Here is a 14,398-nt window from a genome sequence, read left to right as displayed (position 1 = left end):
AAAAAAAAAAAAAAAAAAAAAATATATATATATATATATATGAAGGAGGTTAGCTGATTGAGATGATTAAACCATCAAAAACTGATGAGTTCATGGAAAAAGTACTTGAGATAAGATATACACAAGATAGGTTATGGAGTAAAAATAGAACTATTAAAAAGCCAGTTGAACACCTTTGTCTAACATAGTTTGCCTTAAATCAGTTATCAATAAATATATGAGAGAAAATTTTAGCAACATTTATTGAAAAACAAGTACTGTCCCTGTTATAGGAAGGAGAGGTCCTTTAACAATTTTTATCTTCTTTACAATACAGCAATTTCTAAACTAAAGTACCTATGAATTCAGAGTTCATAATACTGCCTTTAATAAAAATAATTTTTATCTTTATTTTAAATTCTTTTTAGTTGTTGACAGACCTTTAATTTATTTATTATATGCGGTGCTGGGAATCGAACCCAGTGCCATAAGCCCCAGCCCCTAAAAAATCATTTTTAAGAACACATATTTCCAAGGTATCATTGCTGTCTTTTTTTTTTTTTTAAGAGAGAGAGAGAGAGAGAGAGAGAATTTTAATAATTATTTTTTAGTTTTTTGGCGGACACATCTTTGTTTGTATGTGGTGCTGAGGATCGAACCCGGGCCGCATGCATGCCAGGCGAGCGCGCTACCGCTTGAGCCACATTCCCAGCCCCTCATCATTGCTGTCTTTTAAAGACCTTAAATAATATTGTGGCCATTGTTTATATCCATTCCTGAATTTGTTCCAATATGCTTGAATCTTCCATTGACAATAAGTTTTGATAAGCTCCGTGTCGTCAGGTGAAGAACAATACTATATGAATTTTGCAATATACTGCTTTTATAGACTTGAAGCAAGAACCTTGCCATGAATATAGAAATAATATTTAAAAACCACCTAACATTGTTAAAATAAACTAAGAAATGGAATATTTTTGATTGGAAATCTACAAATAAAACTGTCAAACTGAATTGAAAACTGATGTGAAATGACCAAACTTTAGCTTTTTGCCAAAAAGCAACTTTATAATTGACATGAATTTGTTTTCCTCTTTTAGCCACAGTCAGACTTGTTGGGGCTTATTCAGGTTATGATTGTGGTATTTGGAGATGAACCACCAGTCTTCTCTCGTCCTACTATTTCAGCATCCTATCCACCATACCAAGCAACAGGGCCACCAAATAGTAAGTAGACTTGAGCTTTGATTTAAAACAAAGCCAAAAAAAAGCCTTGTAAAAAGTCTTACTTAAGAAATTTAATATATTCACTTTACTTTTTTTTAGCCTGTCAAGTTAGTGGAGTTTTGGGAGATATTCTGAGGCCCCACATCTGCATGTACCGATTCCTACCAAAGACTGGCATTTGGGCTTCCATTTGTGGGTAGAAATCTAAGTATGGGTGTGCTGGATTCCAAAATGGAGGAGAAAATGCTGGAATAGAGCTAAATTTTTAAAATTATGCATGCCACAGAATAGCTTTATTTGATCAGTTTGGAAGCAGATATAACTTGAAAGGTAGTCAACATTCTAGGGGTCAGTGTTGCAGATAAGAATTTACTATAAAGTCAACTAAATCATTCACAATCAGCTATTCTGGGTATACACAATTGGATATCTAGCTCTCAGCTTTCTTCTCATTAGTACAGCCAATTCATGATTTAACCTTGTGTGGAAGGGTATTCCCTAATTGGTATATATTTTCCCTATTATCTGGGTTTTTTAAAAATTTTCTTACTGATACTTAAAGATCACCCTGAATAACTGGGAGTTGGTTGTACTTATTTGTTTTGACTTTACTAAATCTATATTGATTTCATTGTGTTCTAAACTGATTTTTTTTTTATGAAAGTATTTAAGAGTATAATGAACCAGATTGATTTCTTTTAAGACAATTATGTGAGCTTTCAGTTTTCTTCTGCTGAAAATCATTGTCTTTTCTAATCCATTCTTTCTTGAAGAGCATATTGCCTTACAAAGCAGAACAGGAATCTAGCAAAGAACTTTTGTTGTTGTTACAACACAACTTATGGACAGAAAATTAGTATCATCTATAGTATCTTTTATTTATTTAGTTGTTGATGCACTTTTTTTTATTCATTTATATACGGTGCTGAGAATCAAACCCAGTGCTTCACATGTTAGGCAAGCACTCTGCCACTGAGCCACAACCCCAGCCCTCATTTACAGTATCTTAAAATAAACTGTTTTTAACAAAGAACTATAGAGCCCCATTTCTTTTTCCTTCCCTTCCTTCCCAAAATAAACTTGGTTTTAGGATTAGCGTTTTTTTTTTTTTTTTAAAGCTAGTAGTGATACTTTGGGGTGAGAAATTTTGTTTTCCTCTTACTAAATCCTGTTAACTTTAGTGCCCTAGAGTGGAAAATATTTTGATCATTTGAGTTTGAAATAGCAAATATTTTCTTATCTCATTACTCTTATTTATTTGCCCAAATAACATTGACAGTTTATCACTTAATACAAAGATAACCTTTTCAGAAATCTAGGTAGTTTCCCAAGTGACATTATTCTTTCTAAAGTTTTTTCAGTTTCACATTGACATTGGAAGTATAATAGTCTAGAAAGGGACCGCTCTATTATGGTCACTACTGCAGTTTAATTTTGTACTCATTATAAGTTACATTAAACACTCTAGAGAGACAGTGTCTCACTGAGTTGCTTACCTCCTCACTGTTGCTGAGGCTGGCTTTGAACTCAAAATCCTTCTGCCTCAGCCTCCGAAGATGCTGGGATTACAGGTGTGCACCACTGTGCCTAGACTATTGGGTCCAGTTTAATATGTTTACCCATTTAGACAAGTATTGGTATTAGATATAACTATAAAGAAATAAAGGTTGACCAGGTGCCATGGCTGAGGCAGTAGGAGCACAATTTCAAAGGCAGCCTCAGCAATTTAGTGAGACCATAGCAACTTAACAAGACCCTGTCTCAAAATAAAAATGAGTGGGAGTGTAGTTCAGTGGTTAAGCACTTGTGGGTTAAATCCCCAGTATCAAAATAAATAAGTAAAGGTCTGTGCTAGGCATCATGGCACATACCAGTAATCCCAGTGACTCGGGAGGCCCAGCTAGGAAGATCGCAAGTTTGAGGCCAGTCTCAGCAGTTTAGCAAGTCCCTAAGCAGCTTAGGGAGACACTATCTCAAAATACAATGGACTAAGGATATAGTTCAGCAATAAAGCACCCCTGGATTCAATCCCTGGTACAAAAAAGAAGAAATTAAATTCTGAATTCCATCCGCCTCACACACACATACTATAAGGAATATCCAAGCAGTGTGGCTAGATACATAAACATCCATTATGGTTGAGAAATTATGTACTTTTTTATTGTTATCATTACTGAGAAAATTTTTATTTTAGGATAACTTCTAAGGTTGTTTTTTAATGTATTATATGGAGAATGGTGACAGTGATTGGGAGACCAGTGTCTGAGATTGGGGTCCCTCATGACTCCATGGCTATGGCATGCGTGGTGCCTGGGAAAGTTTCTGTGTAGAGGTGTTTTACTCAGGCCTGGTGTTCCCTGCTTGTAGTCCCAGCTGTTCAGGAGACTGAGGCAGAAGAATTGCTTGGGCCCAGGAGTTCAAGATCTACCAATGTCATGGTATTAATATATCAATACCATGTATCTTTAAAAGCAAAAAAGTGTTACAATCTAACCTCTTTTTTTTTGAGAATAGTAATCCACATTTATTAGTAGTGATTATGAGTTATAGCTAAATATTTCATATAACTTTTTTTGGTAGTACTGGGGATTGAATCCAGGGCCTTGTACAGGCTAGGCAAGCACTCTACCATTGAGCTACATTCTTAGCCCAGTATTTTCATTTAATTCTTAGAGTTATCTCATATAAATTCAGAAAAGAAACATTGCTTATAATTATGAGGAAATTGCTTACACTTATGGAATATGGTTTGTATGTTAAAGAGAGAAAGAGGGAGCTGGGGTTGTGGCTCAGTGGTAGAGTGCTTGCCTAGCATGTGCAAGGCACTGGGTTCAATTCTCAGCACCTCATATAAATAAGTGAACAAAATAAAGGCCCACCGATGTCTTAAAAAAAAAAAAAAGAAACTGACATGGGAGTTGGGTAGTAATTGCATGTGTTGCTGCTGCTTGGTAGTAGCCTCATCTTCTCAAAAAGATGTTTACAAAGGTCAGCTGTGCTTTATGCCTGGGAAAGTAAAAAACTCTTGTGGAATCTAGCAGTATCCCTAGCTTGAGGCCAGGGTTTCTTTCTTTCAACCTTCTCTTCCCTCTCCTTCAGATCCCCAGTACCTATAAAATAGAAGGCACTAAAATATTTATTTATTGACTTAAAGACTGATTTGTCATTGTCATCAAAGAAAAAGTTTCACTGAGGAAACATTGATTCTAAGAACAAGTCATTTCCAGTTAGGGCCAAAATCATCTTCTCTTTTTCTTCCTCTGCATTGCTTAGCTTGTTGATATCATTGACCTTAGTTCTGTGCTGTTAGTGCTCTCTTTAAAGAATGTGTAAAGCATTCTTTTAAGATTGCTGGATTTTAATTTTTTTCCTATTATTTCCAAGCTTTTGTTTTGTTTTTAACCAGTTTGGATGAACAGAATGTAAGTTTTGTTGTTGTTGTTGTTGTTTTTTATGATACTCCTCATTGTACTTTAAAGTTTTAAGTTCTCAAGCAATCCAACAAAATCAGCTGTGTGAATTGGTCAACATAATTGTAAAAGAAATGTCAAAGATTTCTTAGATACAATAAAGAGCTCACTTTCTAAGAAACTGATCTTGGACCAAATGAGGCCAGAAATTACATTCTTCTAAAGTGTAAATCAAACCACCTCTTACTTTATAGACTCCTTGAGAACTTACAGAGCTGACCAAGTTGACCTCTTTACAACATTGTTTTTGTTGGGGTTTTCATGAGTGTTCTCACTCATGTTTAATGATTTAAGAATTAAGTGACTTCAAAATTTTTACTGCTTGAACTAATGTGAACCAGATATTTGTTCTATTTTGAATTTGAAATTTGGATTTTGTAACTGTATGAAATTTTGCTGTGGTTTAACACTGATGTCTGTCTTTTTAAATTGTATCCATATTCAGGGCTGTGCATATTATTTTACAATGTTAAAAATTGTTTTTTAGCCTCCTACATGCCAGGCATGCCAAGTGGAATCTCTGCATACCCATCTGGATACCCTCCCAATCCTAGGTAATGAAAAATTATCTTTTGAAAAATTGTGTTAAAAATTCTGTTGGACTTAAAATCAAAATAATGGTCACTAACTAGAGCATTAAAATACATTTAGTTGCAATTCAGTCTAAGCTAAAAATTGTTTTATTGGCAGAATTTTATGATACATATTGAAAGGAGTTTTCCAGTTCAGGAAAACACAGCTCCATCTTATTTTCAGAGAAGAAAAGGGTAGGATGGTTAATGACATTGATCTCAATTGGTTTTGGACCTTGAAATTTTAGCTACTTCCCTTTTAGGAACTTTATATGTTTAATGTAGATAATTGTTTTTTTTTTGTTTTTTTGGTACCCGGGCACTTAACCACTGAGCAACATCCCCAGCTCTTTTTTTGTATTTTATTTAGAGACAGGGTCTCACTGAGTTGCTTAGAGCCTCGCTAAGTTGCTGAGGCTGGCTTTGAACTCGTGATCCTCCTGCCTCAGCCTTCAGAGCCACTGGGATTACAGGCATGTGCCACGGCTCCCAGCCTATAGTCAAAATGTTAATGGAGTAATGTAGTTATAAAGAATTCAGGGAACAACAACAACAACAAAAAAATGTTTTTTTCAGCAGAAGGCTTTGAACCCAGGGCCTCACACATGCTCTGCAAAGCCCTGTGCCCCTTAGCTACATCCTCCACCCCTTATTTTGTTTTAAGACAGGTCTTGCTAAATTTCTTAGGTTGGCCTCAAACTTCTTGTCTGAGCCTCCCAAGTAACTGCAAATTATAGGCATACCACTGTACCCAGCTGATAAAAATATTTTAATACCCTTTAAATTTTTTTCTATAAATTACAGGGAATCTATTAATAATTCATATGAATTTAGATGATAGTCTACCTGTATTATCAACCTTTACTATTCATTTGTAATAACATGAAAATTAATAATGAAATCAGTCTGTGAATAATAATAAAGAAATTCAAAGAGTAATTATTAATATGTTTTAAATGTGTTTATTCCAGTGATAATCTACAAATACAAAGGTGGTCTTTGTAATTTAAAATGCATGACTGTCATTTACTGGTGCCTAGATGACATTTCTAGTTTACTCTGAAGAATAAGAAATTTTAAACTGCAACTCTTCTTAGCTTTACATAACCAACTCGTAACCTTCACAGATAAACGAAACCAGATTTCCTAAACACCTGTCATACATAAATATATGTATGTACGCATATAACATCCAGGATCTTGAAAGTTGAATTTAGCAAACATATCGTTTCTGGGCCTTTCCTGATTTCAGGGATCAGCTTTATAAGGTTGTAAGTATTTTGTCACTTTACATACGTAAGCAGAAACTAAAATAATGTTGTCAGGAACAAAATAGAATGATTTCTTTATGTATAAGTTTTAGATTTCTCAAGCCCCCCCATAAATTTTCTGATTGAGTTGAAGAAATAGTCCTGAGCCTTGAAGTCATAAGCCTTTATATTCATAGCTGGTAATAAAAAAGGAACATTGGATCTAGAGGGAACAGTTAGTTGTTTACAGTGCAATAGGAAATGGACTTCTGAACAATAAAGTCATTTAAAATAAACTTGTAGATGAAACCGAAAATATTGGCAAAAATGTCGATCTTACTTGTTATTTGAGTTTATTTGTAAGAAATTCCTTTTTGAGATTTATTTTCAAAGATTTAATGCTTTACGCCCTCCCATGTGACCTTTAATCTCAAAACATAATATGTTAATGAGTTGTTACGGTTAACTTTTAATTGCCACCTCTATCTTTCTGCATATGAAAAGTCTTGGCAGAAGAACTTCAGAACCTTTGTCTTATACTTTTATTTTGAAGGAGAATTAATAAATCAGTGACTCAAGACTCTGGAAAATTTTTTTGTTTTTGTCTTATTTTGTTTTTAAGGTGCTGGGGATCCAACCCAGGGCCTTATACATGCCAAGCAAGCACTCCACTAGAACCACATTCCCAGCCCCAAGACACTTTATCTTAAAATGGTGAATGTAAGAGCCTTTTGTTGTTATAGAAAGTTGGACTAGTGGTACATATACACAATGGAATATTACTCAACCATAAAGAAGAATGAAATTATGACATTTGCCAGTAAATGGGTAGAACTGGAGGCTATCATGCTAAGTAAAATAAGCCAATACCAAAAATCCGAAGACCAAATGTTCTTTTTGAGGGAGTGGTAGGTTCACCAGATTGGGATGAGGGAAAAGAGGGGAAGGGGAATGGGAAAGACAGTAGAATGAATCAGATATAACTTTCCTATGTTCATATATGAATACATGACCAGTGTAACCCCACATCATTTACAACTACAAGAATGGGAAATTATACTCCCATGTGTGTATGATATGTCAAAATACATTCTACTGTCATGCATAACTAAAAAGAACAAATTTTTTAAAAAAGTTAGATTAGATGATCTTTAAGGTTCCTTTTAAAGCTCAAGATTTTTATTTTTATTTTTTATTATTAGAACCCAACATAGTAGTTAGGTTCACCTGTCATCAAGATTTTTTTAAAGTTTTATTTATGACCGGCAGCATGTGTACAAACAAGGAAACTAAAAGATATATCAAGAGTGATTTGCTGGACATGGTTGGTGGCAAGGCCTGAAATCTCAGGTATTCAGGAACCTGAGATAAGAGGATCACACATTGGAGGCCAGCCTCAGCAATTAAGGAAGACACTGTCTCAATGAATAAAAAGGGCTGGGAATGTAGTTTAGTGGTAGAGCCCAAGTTTAATCCCCAATGCTGCCAAAAAATAAAAATCTTCTTGTTCTAGTTTTGGCATATTTATTAACAGTTATTAAAAAATAGTTCCTGATATTAGAAAAGCTAGAAAATGGTAAGTTCTTTGCTAAAGAAACAGCTCTGTAGGAGAGGTCGCATCTGGTTTAGAGGTAGGAGCTTAGTGATGGCTTCATAGATAGAAGAACTGGTTTATGCAGATAACCTTATAGAAGAAAATTAAAAATTTAGAGATGGAGGGAGCAGCAAGGAGTCATAACAATTTATAACTGGGAGGAACTTACTAATTATCAAGTCTAGCACAGTCGTGTAAAAGGCAAAAAACGGTGTAAAAATCAAAATATATTACAGGAAAAAATAAGGAGACACCCCAGGACTGAAGAATAAAGGATTACAAGTAGGAGAGTTAAAAGAGAATAAAGGTGCAACTTTCATAGGTATTCCAGGTCTGCCCAAACTTTCCCTGATCTCCCCTAGCTGGTATTGATTTTCAACTGTATGTCATCTAAACTTTTAGGTAGCATTTGTTATTTCCTTTCTACTTGCATCGTCTAACAGGGAACTTGCCTCAGTTTGGTTATTAGCATTTTTGAGGAAGTCATGATTTATACTTAGTTCCTACAATAAATACTTACAAGTAGTACTTGAATATATTTTTAAAAATTGAAGGGTAAAGAAAAAGGAATATGAGAGAGTTGGAAAATTCTTTTCAAAAACCCTTAAGTCAGAAAAGGGCTCTTAAAATTTTTGAAAAAGATTTGCTTCAAGGGAAAATTTTTTAATCTACAGAAAGCTTTAGTAAAATGCAAAAAAAGATGTGTACAGTTTGAAGAGAAACCAGGGTATGTTTAGTAATCTACAAAGACAGAAAATAGTACTTCTCAATTGTGTTTTAACTTAAAAAAGCATATTAGCCGTGAACAGGGAGAATACCATGGAGGTATTGGAAGTTGAGCAAACTAAGAGCCAGGAATTCTCCAAAATGAGTATCTGTAGGCCTAGGAGAATTTTATACCTAATTGCTGAAATTCAGTAATATGATTACAGATAATATTAAAAAGTATGCAAAATTAAAGGAACTCCAGAAAAAAAGAATAGTTTATCCCAGTTTTTAAAAAAGTAGACTTAGTAATTTCAGTAGGAATGACATTATTTCCTTTATATCCTGAGTTTCTAACAAGACTAGAAACAAAAGTACTATTCAGTAGCCTTCAACATTCATCCACCAGGATTAAAAATGCTTAATTTTTTTTCCATTTTGATTTTGCTTTTATACTGGTAAAAAAAATTATGACCACACGGAATCTTCAGCAAACCTATATAAAACTTTTATTGTAGACAGGTTATAAAAGGTGAGCTGATAATATAGATGCCATCTTTGAAACACTGCACAGAAAAAAGATAATTGGCCATGAATTCTGAATGAGCTCTGGGCTAGATCTTTAATTTAATCAGAAATTTTAATGGACTTACTGAGGGCTTGATTAGAATTGCAAATGTTACAGACCTTGTAGCTAAAATAGGATAATCAAGATTGTTGTCCAACTAACAGGTTGCTAATCATTCTGTTATACTTTTTTTTTATATTACAAGGGAAAAACTCACAATGCACATTCAGAGGAAAACCATTCGATCTGAGTATTATATTCTGTTGAAGGAATTAAGAATATTTAACTTAATGAAGAGAAGACTGAAGGGGAAATGTTTTCAAATATTTGAGTGTTAGGAGTCTTCTTATATTCAAGTGATCTTCCAGAATGTAATTTAAGACCATTATTCTAAAGTTACATAGAAATGATGTTTCATGTTCAATAGAGAAAGGTGAGCATGTCAGGAATATTACTAAATGATATTTACAGATAGGTTAGGTGTTTGAAGGAAAATACCTCTAAGCAAAGTTCTTTCTGACTTTGATATGATTACTTGAGTGACACAAACTACCCATAGATTAAGAAGAAATATTTTAAATGCTATTTAAAGAGTATTTTCATATTGATTATTTGTAAAGGTTACTGATAAGTCCCAAGCAAAAATAAAATACTAGCATTTCCTTATAGATGAGGAGATCAGAACAGAAGTTTCTCTTGTAAAAGATTTGTTATTTCTGTTACTATTGGATTTTTGCCCTTAGAAATACTGTAGTTGTTTTCTGCTGCTGTGAAGGTGACCTTCAGATAATCAGACCGAACCTAGAGTATTGATCATTTGCTTTAAATCCAGTGTCATTAATGGCATTTCCATAAAATGTTACTTGAATAAATACCTTTAGCTCTAAAACTGTAAATTCATTAGTTGATATTTTGATATTTCAATTTAAGTTTTGGAATAGAGTTTTTTAGAAATAATGAATAATATTAACATGTGATGGGTTTTCCCCCCCTTTAGTGGTTACCCAGGCTGTCCTTACCCACCTGGTGGTCCTTACCCTGCCACAACAAGTGCCCAGTACCCTTCCCAGCCTCCTGTGACCACAGTTGGTAAGTACTTTTTAATACTTCTCCACATAAGAAAGTCAAGGTCTCCTACTACAATAAGTGCATTTCTTTTTTACCTATAAATTTTATAATACTCTTCGTTTCTTAGAGGAAAAAACTTGTGGTCAGTGTCCTGTTATCTAAAAATTGAAGTAAGTGATTAATCATTATATAAATGAATCTTTACCAAACATAAAAAAATAGATCTAATTAATTCTCATCATATTTTTCTATTTGCCATGTTTTCATTGGTGAAACTTTTGTGTGTTGAACTACTTGCAGGTTACTTAGGTTTTTTCTGGCCTGATTATATATAAAAGATGCACATTTTTAGGACAAATAAAAACCATGAGTAGTTAATATAAGTGGGTCAACTAAGAATAGTAGTTTTGTGTTTTGTTTTGGGTTTTTTTTTAAGTTTTGTTTTGTTTGTGTATGTGAGTTACATATTAGAGTTGCCTGAAATGTTTTCTTCAACTGAGAAAAATAAAGCAATAAGAGAACTTCTACATACTGCCATACCTATGTGTGCCTACCTGTCCCACCACATATGCCTTCTCTCCCATGCCCCACAGCTTAGTCCTTGGTACTCTCTGTCCTCAGTCTCCTGATTTCCGCAAGTCTCATAGCATTAAATTCCATTTCTGTGCTTGCATTTCCCAGGTTTATGTTTCTAGCTTTCATCTTGAACTCCAGATTTTTCTATCCAACTGCCTTCTCAGTATCTCCACTTGGGTGCTTAGTGGACATCTCAAGTTCAATATAGGGAAACTGAATTCTCAAGTATTTTTATACAGCTTTCCCATCTCCAATGATGTCTATCCTGTATTCTAACTTAGAGTCATCCTTGATTCCTCATCTAGAAATCTGTTGTTTTCAAAATGTTCTAGAGTCTCATATGCAATACTGATTTGTCACCATTATCTCTCTTTTGAATTACTTCAAAAGCCTCCTACAAGATTTCTCTGGTTTGATAATTGGTCCCCTATACTGCTGTGTTTTTAACACAGCATACAGAGTGATCCTATTAAAAGGTGAATGAATTATGTCACTCTTCTACTCAAAACCTTCTCTGTTTCACTCAGAGCTCAATCCAAGATTCTGAGGCCTTGAAGGCCCTATGTGATCTTATTCCATTACTTCTGTTACCTCACCTCTTCCCGTTATTCTCCTATTGTAGGATTTGTTTAATGCCTATTTCCTTTGCATGATCAGCTGGACCCTACCCTCACCAATCTGCTACCACCACTACCACCTTCCAGTCTCTCAACACTGCTAAAATATTTTTCTGAGTACCCAAATATAGAGTATCCTGTGAAATTTGCTTTTCTGTTATATATTCTGATAACTTGTAGCCATCCTGAGATCTGATGTATATGCCCCTCCTTCTCCAAACATGGTTTATTTCCACTACTTTTGTCATTGATACACTCTAGTTATTGGGTTCTTCTGTGGTTTTGCTATGTTAAAATGTGTTCATCCTTACTCTTTTTTATAATATAATAATTTGAATAAGAAACCTAAATGAATGATTGTTCATCAGTCCCTAATAAGCAAAGCACACTAAATCTTGGTAAGCTCTCTGATTTAGTTCACACATAATAAATAATTCAGGATTTGTGTGCCAGCTGTGGTGATGCATGACTGTAATCCCAGTGACTTGGGAGGCTAAAGCAGGAGGATTACAAATTTAAGCCCAGCCTAACTTAGCAAGACCCTATCTCAAACTTAATAAAAACAAAAACAGGAATTGTAAAATTTGTCACCCTAATTCTCAATGGTGTATGATTCTTTTGATCTGTAGAGATGCTGAACTTATAAAGATCTTTTGTATGCTCTCATTTCAGTGTTATAGCTTAGATGATTTCCATATATCCAAAATGGGCTTACGTGGAAAAGAGTATATTTAAAGTGAGACCACGTGTATGATTTTTAGAACAGACAACCACATCAACTAATATCACATTTTTTAAAAAGAGTGCTATTTTAGGCTAGAAGCAAATTATCATTTTATGATAATCTAGGATATTTTTTTTTTAATTTTTTTATTGTTGGTTGTTCAAAACATTACATAGTTCTTGATATATCATATTTCACACATATATCACATTTTCACACTTTTTTTTTCAAGTGGGTTATGAACTCCCATTTTTACCCCGTATACAGATTGCAGAATCACATCAGTTACACATCCATTGATTTACATATTGCCATACTAGTGTCTGTTGTATTCTGCTGCCTTTCCTATCCTCTACTATCCCCCCTCCCCTCCCCTCCCCTCCCCTCTTCTCTCTCTACCCCCTCTACTGTCATTCATTTCTCCCCCTTGTATTATTTTCCCCTTTCCCCTCACTTCCTCTTGTATGTACTTTTGTATAACCCTGAGGGTCTCCTTCCATTTCCATGCAATTTCCCTTCTCTCTCCCTTTCCCTCCCACCTCTCATCCCTGTTTAATGTTAATCTTCTTCTCATGCTCTTCGTCCCTACTCTGTTCTTAGTTACTCTCCTTATATCAAAGAAGACATTTGGCATTTGTTTTTTAGGGATTGGCTAGCTTCACTTAGCATAATCTGCTCTAATGCCATCCATTTCCCTGCAAATTCTATGATTTTGTCATTTTTTAATGCAGATTAATACTCCATTGTGTATAAATGCCACATTTTTTTTATCCATTCGTCTATTGAAGGGCATAGGATATTCTTTAATGTAAATCTTTTTTTACACTTTGTTACTTACGTACTTGTGTTTTTTTTTTCAATCTGTTGAATGCTGCTGAACCTTAAAATTGTAATAAAGGGAAGCAGAAACAAGAGTATCATTTGAATATTAATATTCACGAATAGTATTTTCTAAGTATATCAGTGGTCAGGATTTGTGCAATTATTCTGTCATTGAGGCCATGAAAAAGCATGAGTATGATTAATTTTCCTTATTCTCTTTGAAACTTGGCACTTTTGCTCTATAGGTTTTGATTTAATGATATAAAATACCTGATTGAAGATACCAATAATTAAATTACATCTTTTGATGCAGCTCTGTGTTAGTTCAGCTATCTTCAGCAATTAGAGAAGTAAAAGGACTGTTTAAAAATGAAATAGGGTGAGGAAGTGTAGCTCAATGGTAGAGCATTTGCCTAGCATTTGCAAAACCTAGGTTTGATCTGCAGCACCACAAAAAATTTAAAAAGAAAATAAAGAAACGTGAAGTTAATAGAGATTGTATTCATGGCATCCTCTTATGAGAGCATGATAAAGAAGAATGAAAATGGTTGCAGAACTTGAGACTTAAAACAACTCTGACTCCTTTCAGCTTGGTTTTGAATAACATTTAAAAGAAAATGAAAATTTGTTTTGTTGTCCCATTTTATAGGTTTTTTTTGTTTGCCAGATAGCTTCCTGACCAGCCTAACTTAAAACCATTTCTTCATGAAGATGGAGCTCACCAAGAGCATTGACTAAGCAGTAAAAGTAGCTGTTGAATAATAAAAACACCTTGGAGTTAGAGAGATGGCTCATAGGTAAAGTGCTTGCTTAGCACGCATGAGACCGTGTGTTTGATTCCCAACACCACAAAAAGAAAAGGAAAAATCTATTGTAAATATTGTCTATGCAAGTGTAGTGACATTTTAATAAATTTATTTATATTATGTAGAGGAGAAAGGGAAGCTGTGATCTGTAAATTAAATTCTTCCCAGAAGTCATTGTAAGACCAGGTATGCTTTTTGAAATCTGTCTTTGCAAATTATTATCTGAAATCTTTTCCACTAGAAAATCATTGGGAAAAGAAGTGGAATGTGTACAATTTTCCTTAAAATTCTTGTCCTTTGTAGGCATTATTTACCAACAAAGACATCAGAAGAAAGGTAAACTTTTCTGGATATCTGAGGATAAAACTTAAATTTTTTTCTCTCTCTTTTTTTTTTCCTTATGGTACTGGGGATTAAACC

The 14,398-nt window shown here is 34.2% G+C and overlaps 1 protein-coding gene across 1 annotated transcript in view; it reads left to right on the top strand.

Moving 5' to 3' along the window:
• The window catches only part of Tsg101 (tumor susceptibility 101), a 52,172-nt gene that overhangs the window by 19,480 nt on the left and 18,294 nt on the right, over positions 1–14,398 (top strand). Inside the window, exons 5-7 of the mRNA XM_015477686.2 lie at positions 1,080–1,206; positions 5,164–5,230; positions 10,363–10,454. Of these exons, the coding sequence (XP_015333172.1) occupies positions 1,080–1,206; positions 5,164–5,230; positions 10,363–10,454 (286 nt within the window). The remainder of the gene's footprint in view (positions 1–1,079; positions 1,207–5,163; positions 5,231–10,362; positions 10,455–14,398) is intronic.

Source organism: Marmota marmota, unplaced genomic scaffold (assembly GCF_001458135.2).
Source record: "Marmota marmota marmota unplaced genomic scaffold, marMar, whole genome shotgun sequence".
Lineage (NCBI taxonomy): Eukaryota > Metazoa > Chordata > Mammalia > Rodentia > Sciuridae > Marmota > Marmota marmota.
Note: the sequence above shows the minus strand (reverse complement) of the source record. Positions and strands in the feature narration are given on the sequence as shown.